Below are 9,798 nucleotides of genomic sequence, written 5' to 3' on the forward strand. Positions count from 1 at the left end.
TTAAAAAATCCATCACAAGTGTGTTTTTCTCTTAAAGAATGCATATTTTGACATAGTTTGAGTATGACACATTTGAATATAAAAATTGAAAGATTTTTTTTTTCAAATTACATAAATATAGAAGGATTTTGGATTTGAAGGATAAAAAGTAGTTGAAAAAATGAGTGATGAAAAGTATATTTATAAATCTAAGTTGCATAATGAATAGTGAAAATTGAATAACTTATAGAAGCATCCCATGGTTTGAGAGGTGGGTGGGATTCTCTTGTATATTACCTAACTATAATGTTACCCGAAATTCAAACTTTCCAAATGTTACATAAAAGCATCACTTTCAAAGCATAAAATTTTCATACTGTGATGATGCCCTCAATGCTCAAAAGGACTTAATTATTATATTGGTATGTTATTAGCTTAATTTAATGGAAGAGGGTGATTCACAGTGGATGGAAAGCAGCTAAAAAATGGGGAATTAAAGATCAGAAATTGTGAGTGAATGGGACAAATAAGAAGAAATGGGAGGAAGAAAGGTTAAGGCATCTTCTTATTATATATTATTCTGAATGGATGGCCTTAAACATACCCATCAAAGTTTTACATGAGACAGAAGGGAATGGATATGTTAGTATCAAAAGTGATTTTCCATCCAATAGATCATCGAATTTGCACATGATATTGTCGGTTTGATGTCAATAGTTTCATTCTTTTCTTCCTCTTGGTTGAATGCTTAAACTAATTAATATTCATGCCCTCTGCCATCCTCATCAATTAATAGCTAAACAGCTAAAGCCTAAATCATAAACTCTAAACACGAATTTTAAATTTGTGAACACGAACTTAAACTCTAAACACAAACTTCAACTTTATAAACTGATTTTATGAGATTAAGTTAAATTTATAATATACTGTTAAATAATATTTATCTCCAAAGGAAATTTCAAGGCACCTTCAATATTCATACAAAAATATTTTATGTAAACTTGACCAAATTTCTTAATCATGTGTATGCATGTTGAATGAAGCTTTTGTTGATTATGTTCACTTAATTATATTGGGAGGGACATGATGAACAGTTGAGATGTCAACTTAACAATGATATTGAAATTTGTTTGATTTTGATTGCAACCATGCCTTGCTGTACTTACACACAAAAGGGTCAACCATCATAACATCGAAGTATTCAATTTGGTTATGTTTGTATAACATAAAATTCAAATATCATAACATTATTTCACTGACTCGTTTTAAAAGTGGAGATCAATACATGGAATCAAGGCTTGGAGATCGTATAATTGTGGTCCTACGGTTCCATGATGTTACTAATAAAAATATGGATTTGTGCTGAGTTTGGTGGCCCTCTCCAAAGAGAAGAAAAACAATGTCTATTATTTGGGATAAGTACATTTTGTTCAGCTTCTAATTGAGTATGCTTCTATTATAGTAGTTCAATTACTTTAAAAGAAAGGGTTTCTCTAAGGTCTCCTTCCCTACCTAAACAAATAATACTTGTTATTCTTCAATCATCTATTTTAATTATTTATTGAATCATATTTGTAAATTATTTGTTTGCATCTTTATTTCAAAAGGTTTAATATATGTCAGGTTTTAATAATGAATTGAAATGTATTTACCAAAAAAAAAATCACAGCAAATACTTTTTTTAAATTAATTGTTGTGATTTTGTGTACAAACATTTTTAATTAATTTTCTCAATTTTATTTCCTGAATAATTGACTGTAGGTACCATTTCCTTGGAAAAGAAATATAAGTAGAAACTTGGATAAATGTTCTTGTTCAATTCAAGTGAACAACAAATTTTTGGTTTTTTTCTTGTCTATTTTCTGGGATTTTATTGGATATGCAATGACAATGTTGCAGCAACATCATTTAAAGTGTATCATCTGATCTATAAAAAAGAAACATTGTCTATAGGTTCAGTAGTGATGTAGGCTCTCCCTAAATATTGTACCGTGTTTAAAGCTAGGGAAAGGGATCATTTCTCCCTCTCTTTTAATTTCTCTGTGGGGAAAAAAGAGCCAACTCAAAACTCCTATTTTTTAATATAAAAAGGCAATGGAATGGAGCCATGATTGAACATTCAGTAACAAATTGAAAAGGGGAGAAATCCTATATTTTGTTTATGACTATACAAGTTGTATTAATAATGCCTATGAACATGTGACTATACAAGTTAATACAACTAAATCGAACAATAAATAATGCATAATTATTGTTTATGAAAATGTGCCTATGAACATTTGTTGAATACAAGTATTTATTTAAAACAAAAATGTTTTAGTTCTAGATTAATTTAGCATACCACACTTGACTGAACAACATCTACATGAAACTCTTGGCGAACATGCATGGGCCAAGAAACGAGACCATAACTTGTTCGCAACAAATCGAAACTCCCTAAATTGGTAGGTAATAGTTAATATAACTAATGATCAAAACTTAAATATACAATCCAAAACCATAATACCTTAAACTGCATATTAGTTTGTACTAAAAATTATCCGACCGAATAAATATTCAAAATGCCTAATCTGATGGAACCCTTGGTTTGTTAAATATTGACCTTAAACCTAATGTATTGGTTATAAAAAAATAAATTAAAAAAGAAAGGGTAAACACATGCATGCAACATTTGATCCTACACCGCAAACAGAAATTCAAAATATAACTTTTTTAAAAGTGTAGAAGCAAAACTTGTGTGCTTCGATGCAAATAGATGGTAGTTTATTGACATATCACAAGATCAGGGAAAACATGCCCATTTAAGTACCCAACCCAAACCCAACACTTTATAAAACACGTGACATCATTGGCATCTGCGCTTATATAATTGTATATTAATAACGAACAGAAATTTTCATAAAAACACATCACCATACCATTAAGTAACATAAACAAATACAAGTCATATTAAGATCACAACATGTGTCAAGTACCACGAAAACAAAACTAACATCAGTTCAACAGGGTAAAGTTTTGAAAGATAGATTATAACGCATGTAAGGTATGGTCATAGAGAGACTCGAGCACTCGGGATCCGTATATGCTGGGATTCCTTCAAAACACTGCGTACAGCGAAGCATCTGGGTTTACCTACAAAACCATTATTCAACTCAGAACATGAACAAAATAAACCCCCACAGCAGGTAGTCTATGCAAAGACACAGCTAGTATACGGCAAATGACAAGAAAAAAAACACGTATACAAAGACTATTATCCAAATTATGCCTTGATGTGAAATGGAAATGGAGCATGGATGAGAAGAACATTAGTCAAGCTTGCTACAGATTAATCATAAGGCATTATTAGCTAATCATTATTAACACTCAACTTTCACACCATTGATCGTATATAGATATAAACAAAAGCACACCATCATCATCATCATGCCGAGTAGAAATATGTTCATAGAAAATTTTAAAGGAAAAACACTAAAAGAATCCCCTAGCCCCCTTATCATTAATAAAAAACATTTTTTATTCAACAAAAACAAAGAACTGTATTTTCCATCATGTTCAATTGAAAATGGTAAGTAAAAATGCACCTTAGGGCAGAATAACTTAAAAAGTGAGCTTCTAAATAAAAACTTTGGACACCTACAAGCTCAACAAAAACTATAATGCAAAGAAATTTTCAATTTGTTTGAAATCTTATGTCATAAAAAGAATACTCCAGAATAAGGAAAACTATAGTCAATAATTGCAATCTAAGCTTAGATATAAATTCAGAGTCAAACAAAAGTAACTTGAGTCACAACATACACTTCCAAATTCAAAAGGCAACCAAAAAGATAAGGATAAAATTTTAATCCGATATTTAAATAAAAAGGTCCTTCATTGAATAATCCAACTAGAATATGTATCGCTAACATCAAGTCTAAGATTTGACGATATTGGCATCAATTATGTCCAACAAAGAAGAAACAGTCAATCATAAACCAGAAGAAAGTTCTTCAGACATTGGATCTATGGTTAAGAAAAATGCATTAGCATAGAATATAAAAAGTTGGCAACCAGTGCTGAAAGCAGGTTAAACAGCTCAACAGCTACATTGTATTTTTCAGCAGTTTAAAACTAAATGTCCAAAGGAATAAAAGATTCTTGACTGTGTATGTTCACTGACAGTACTGACCTTCGTTGATTCCAGGCAGTGTTTCTGTGAGGAACATATTTTTGTTCGTGCTTTTCTGGGGGCAAGTAGTGGAGAGCTGGGGAGCTAAAAGACAAAAGCCAGCAATGTTAAGAGAAATTCTTATGAGCACATAAATAATAGCAATAAACTACATGTAAGAAGATATGCTAAATTTTCACCAGGTGTTGCCAGAAGCTTTGCAGAAATTGGTGGCGCCAGAGTGTGCAAGATAGGAGAACAAGAAAGTAACTCATATCAGAAAGCAGCACATTGGAGACAAAGCATCTGAAAAAATAATATTATAAAAGAATTAGAGAAACTCGATTTATTTTCAACAAAATAATAGATGTAATCTAAAACCTATTCCAAAAATGCCACAGAAAAAGGGTAATAAAATTAAACCTTGATTCACAATCAAACATTCTAAGCAACACCACAGACAGATATGGAGGCAGAGCAGCGAGTGCAACCACCTCCAATACTGGTGCAGGTATTTTGGCTCCCCTTTCCTGCACCAGCAGTAGGAAGTATTTCATTGATTGCTATTCAGAGTCATCAAACACGCCTCCATCATCAGAGAAATCATCAAATGTTCGCATATCAAGCTGGTAACGCAAGATCCCTCCTATCCCTCCAAAACCTCTGCAAAACTGTGAACCTTCTTGAGATTTATTGGTGACAAACTCAAGAGTGCAACCAAACCGTTTGTATTCATTTGCAAACCACTCCAGAAGAGACAACTTCTCCTGAACCTCAAAATCAGCGGAGCTCTCAGGATCCCGAAAATTGCTTTGGTTGGCCTCCTGTTCCTTGTTATAGTGCTTAATGACAATCTCTCCAGAAGCACTATTTTTCAAGGAATATCTGTTCATATCCAGATTTTCCCAGACAATAAGTGTCTCAACAGCACCCATCTCCAACGCTTTCAGGGTATCATCAACCCCAAAAACATACTTTCCTGTATCCTGACTGATTTCCTCAAAGTATTTCCCAATCAATCGTTTCTCCTGGATAAATTTTACATTGGAAAGAATTTCAGCAGACAATTCAATAGCCTGATTAAAACCATTTTCTCCTCCATATGAAACATCAACAACATTAAGTATTTTTGCCTGAAGTCGAGGATCAAACATGTCTGACTGACTAAGCTCAGTTTTGAAATCAGCAGAACCAGCTAGAATTAATCCAGAAACATTGGGTTGACTGGTGGTAGGATTGATATAGAACTGGGTAGCAAGCTCTGCCGTCTTCCTGACATAGTTATGACGCTTCTCCATGCGAAGACGGGCAAAACGCAGAGCTGATTGCCCTCCTCTTCCATGTTTCTTTGGGAGATCCACACTGAATTTATGAAGCACCTCTCTTGTATTACCACTCAATGTCCCAAACAAAGTACCGTTACCATCCATGACAATAAATCCAAACTTGTCATCAGACTCCAGGAGCTCATTCAAAGCTTCAGTGTGAAACTTATTGTCACAGAGATAAAGGGATGCATTAATAGGTCTGAAAGGCTCAAAATCAATAGTGACCTTCTTTTCCTTCCCATCTTCAGTCACAATTGTGCCAGTATACAGAACGAGCCCATTTGGAGGAACCTTGTTATAGAGCTTAAGCCTCTGTTGAGCAGAAGTGATTGCACCTAGCACTGACTGTCGGTTAACCCTACTTTTGATGTTTGAAGCAGTTCCAAACTCATCACCAAGCATCTTCGTGACACGAGATATTTGATCTCGCGGGGGCATGATAAGGGAAATCATACTTGTCCCATTTCCTCTGGCAGCCTCAAGAGCTTTGATCAATTTCTTGATTTTCCACACCTCAATGTTCTTATCAGTCTCGTGACCTTCAGCCATCTTCAAACAATAATAAACCAAAAACCTTGAAAGAAATAAAAAGTACAACAAATAAGTCACATTCATTTCTATATAGATAAAAAAAAAAACATAAATACAGTGTACATAGCCCTAAATATGAATATACCAGTACCAAGTAGAAATACAAACAAACAAAATAGGAATACTTCAATAAAAAAACACCAAGACATCAAACCATCCCATTTATCATAGCTCACCTTCATTCCTCCGAAAACTCATTTATTTCATTTGACACACAAATCAGCCTAAAGGTTTTCATGGAATCATATCATATTAACATTCAAACAGGCTTTTGAAAGTACTCTCATATCCCGCACAATTCCAACATCCCCTAATAGATTGCTACTATCCCCTTAAGTTGCAGCAGAAACAAATAAAAAACACAGGATGTGTGAAATGCAGACATATTTATATCATAGTAATAAAATAATAATAATAAAAAAAAAAAAAACTTTTTTTCTCACTCGGATCCATGTTTGCCTTCTCACTCGTGCCAACTTGCACATAAAAAATTCACACAGTAAACACTACAATAAAAGACTCTAATTATAAAATAGAACGAACCACACACAGATTCGCAATAAGACATATCAACACTAACACACACATACAAAAATACACGCACGTGCGTGCCTCTAAAGCATCACAAATCAGAGTATATCATATCCCATTAACAGCACCATATGTCCATCAAATCGATCCATCCGCACAAAAGAATCATAAAATAATGACAACACGATTACCGACAGCGCCAAAAATCAGAAGCGATTGAAACATTAAATAAAGTACAAAAAATCGAATTATATATAAACATGAGAACGATCATGAAAATTGAGGAATCTGGAGATTGGATTTGGCGAAGAAATTAACCTTTTATGTGGCGGCGGCGAGGGAGAGAAAGAGGCCGCAGAGAGAGATAGAGAAACGTGCCCTAGCGCGCAACTATGGAATGCTTGGTTTGTCCGTAGGGAGAATGTGCATCTGGGGTTTTTGAAGAGCAAGGAACGGTGTCGTCTGACAATGATGCTCCGTTAGCATTTTTATATATGCGGTGCGGTGTGAAACTACCGTTTAGTCCTTACAATTCAACAAATTAATACTTATTTCTCTCGTGCAATTTTATTGCAATTATTATAAACTAGTCACACTGTATTATTACAATTTTATTTAATTTTTATTTTTATTATTTATATATATATTTATATTTTAATTTTTATTTTTATTATTTATATATTTATATTTAATATCAAAATTCATTTCGTAATTCATAATATAAATTTATAGTAATTTTAATAAATATAAATATACATGAGAAAATCACATAAATTATCTAAGTGTACTTACTAATATATTTTAAAATAACATATTTATTAGTTATATATAATAAATTTATAAATATCTTTAATTTAAAAAAATAAATAAAAAAAACCAGTTTAAAACAGAAAAACGATTTTTACAACAAACCCAAAAATCAAAATTAAATTTTTTTTGTGATTAATTTAACAAATTTCATAAATTCAGAGCTGTATAATAATAATTGAAAAAAAATAGTATAAAATAGTAACATACCAATCTCTCTATTATCTTCAAATAATGTGGTCCACGTTAAGTGACAATAAATAAATAAAAAATTAAAATTAAAAAACTATTTTATTAATTACTATATAAAATAAATTAATAAAATACAATATTAATAAAAAAATCGAAATAAATTTGTGTACAAAAAGTTATATCACATGAAGTTATATATAACTATAGATATAAATTTACATTCCCACCAAGTTTTTAGCAAGTGTGTCTATATTATTGTACTTAGTTTAATTTTAACTATATACTTGCTATTTATGAGTAGTTTTACGTTTTAATCTCTTTATTAAAAGTTTGTAATTTCTTTGAAGTTAAAGTTTCTTTATGAAGAATAATGGTTTATCTAATTTTTCTATTATTGTAATTTTAAATACGACATATTTGTATATTAAAATACATATGTTAATATTATTGTTAGTAGAATAAATTAAAAAATATCTCAAAGTATATAAACTTTTTGAAAATACTAATTAGTGTTGTTCTCCCGTAAATGTAGGTAGTAATCTTTCTTCCCTTCTTGATGATAGTTTCATGGACCTTTTATTGCTTATCAAAATCTTTAAAGATTAAATCAATATAATGGGTAACATATGAAATTCAATATAAATGCTCACTTTTTTGCATCAACCGTTCTCCAGTTGCCTTGAAATTTGTAGCATTATCAACCACTACCTGCACTATGTTTTCCTCACCAACAAATTCTACTACATCATCCAACATTTTAAATATTTTTTTTACAGTTTTTGAGATGTCAGAAGTATCTAATAAAACACAATTCCTTTAGGATTGTTCACCAAAAAATTACAAATTGAACGTCTTTTTTTGTTTATCCATCCATCAGGCATGATGGTACAACATGTTCTCTTCCATTAATCCTTATACTCTTGAAGTTGTATATTAGTTTTGTCCTCTACTTGTTTCATAAGCTTCTATTTGATATCATGATATGATGGAGCATTATAGCCAATGCTAATCTACCAAACATGTCACACAGTTTTGCAAAAGTTGGATTTCTAATAACATTGAACGAGATGACACTTGTGTAAAAGAATTAAACAACTTGAGTATCAACTTTTTCTTTATCACCTCTCTTGTTAATTGGATTTAGAGTAGCTTGAACACATCAGTGGATTTACTTTTAAATATCTTGCTTGTGCTACCACTTTTTTCACTCTCTTCCCCACCATCATTTGTCAAAGGTTATTGAACTTTCTTTTCTTCAGTGAGAAATCTTTAGCATCTAAGACAACTTTCAACATTAACACCTTGTTTGCTTCTAGATGTGACAACGGAGGAGGAAGGGGCGAGCGGGAAGAACTTTTGTTTGGATCGGGGTATGTGAGGGCGTGAGTGCGAACGAGCGAGCGGGTTCAGTAGTTTTTTCACTTCTCGCAAAATTAAGAAGATTTGCGTTGATTGTAGAGACACAAATAGACATTTATGTTGCTACCTTCCATCAATTCTAATATTAAACAATGTGTGCATTAGTGAGTTTTCAGTTTTTTATTACAGCGTCGGGTGCAATAGTTTCCTTCTTCTTTCTGAATTTTCTTTGTAAATTAGTGCATAATCAATTTTGTTATCCTTGTAAATTGATGCAAAATCGATTTTCGATTTTTCGAAATGGTACAGAATTGATTTTTCAATTTTTCCAAATAGAGCAAAAGATGATGGAAAGGTTTGTTATATTATTTTGCAAACAATGTTCAGAATATATACACATTTTTTGTGTAAAGAAAAGGACAAAAGAGAATAACAGAAAAATACAACTCATGGGTACACCTCATTCTCTTTCTAGAAAGATCTAAAAAATTAGAAAACACTGCATAATAAATTGGGCTGAAATTATTTTGTTTAGACTGTTGTAGAACTTTCTTTTAGCCCCTCACAAGTTGGAGGTTGGAAGATGTCAAGAAGCTCCAACTTGGATAAATTGGAGTGAAACAGTCGTGGTAGAAGGGCTTTAGTAAGGATATCTGCTAACTGATGTGAGGAAGAAACTGGTAGAAGAAGCATGAGTCCACTAAGTAGTTTTTCACGAACAATGTGGCAATCAATCTCTAAATGTTTTGTTCTTTCATGAAAGACGGGATTGCCAGCAATGTATAAAGCGCTTTGCTTATCACAATAGAGGACATGATTCTTAGTGATAGGAATTCTCAAATCATCAAGAAGGAAAGAGAG

At 32.1% G+C, this 9,798-nt stretch overlaps 1 protein-coding gene across 1 annotated transcript; it reads right to left on the bottom strand.

The window, feature by feature from the left end:
- Positions 1–2,872: 2,872 nt before the first annotated feature.
- On the bottom strand, positions 2,873–7,037 carry LOC137837855 (eukaryotic peptide chain release factor subunit 1-3-like). The gene is made up of 5 exons (XM_068647005.1): positions 6,898–7,037; positions 4,553–6,031; positions 4,330–4,435; positions 4,151–4,234; positions 2,873–3,111 (listed from the first exon to the last, which is right to left on the bottom strand). Exon 2 carries the CDS (start codon positions 6,004–6,006, stop codon positions 4,693–4,695), a length of 1,314 nt encoding a protein of 437 aa, XP_068503106.1. The 5' UTR covers positions 6,007–6,031; positions 6,898–7,037; the 3' UTR covers positions 2,873–3,111; positions 4,151–4,234; positions 4,330–4,435; positions 4,553–4,692.
- Positions 7,038–9,798: the final 2,761 nt, after the last annotated feature.

This window comes from Phaseolus vulgaris, chromosome 4 (genome assembly GCF_000499845.2).
Source record: "Phaseolus vulgaris cultivar G19833 chromosome 4, P. vulgaris v2.0, whole genome shotgun sequence".
NCBI lineage: Eukaryota > Viridiplantae > Streptophyta > Magnoliopsida > Fabales > Fabaceae > Phaseolus > Phaseolus vulgaris.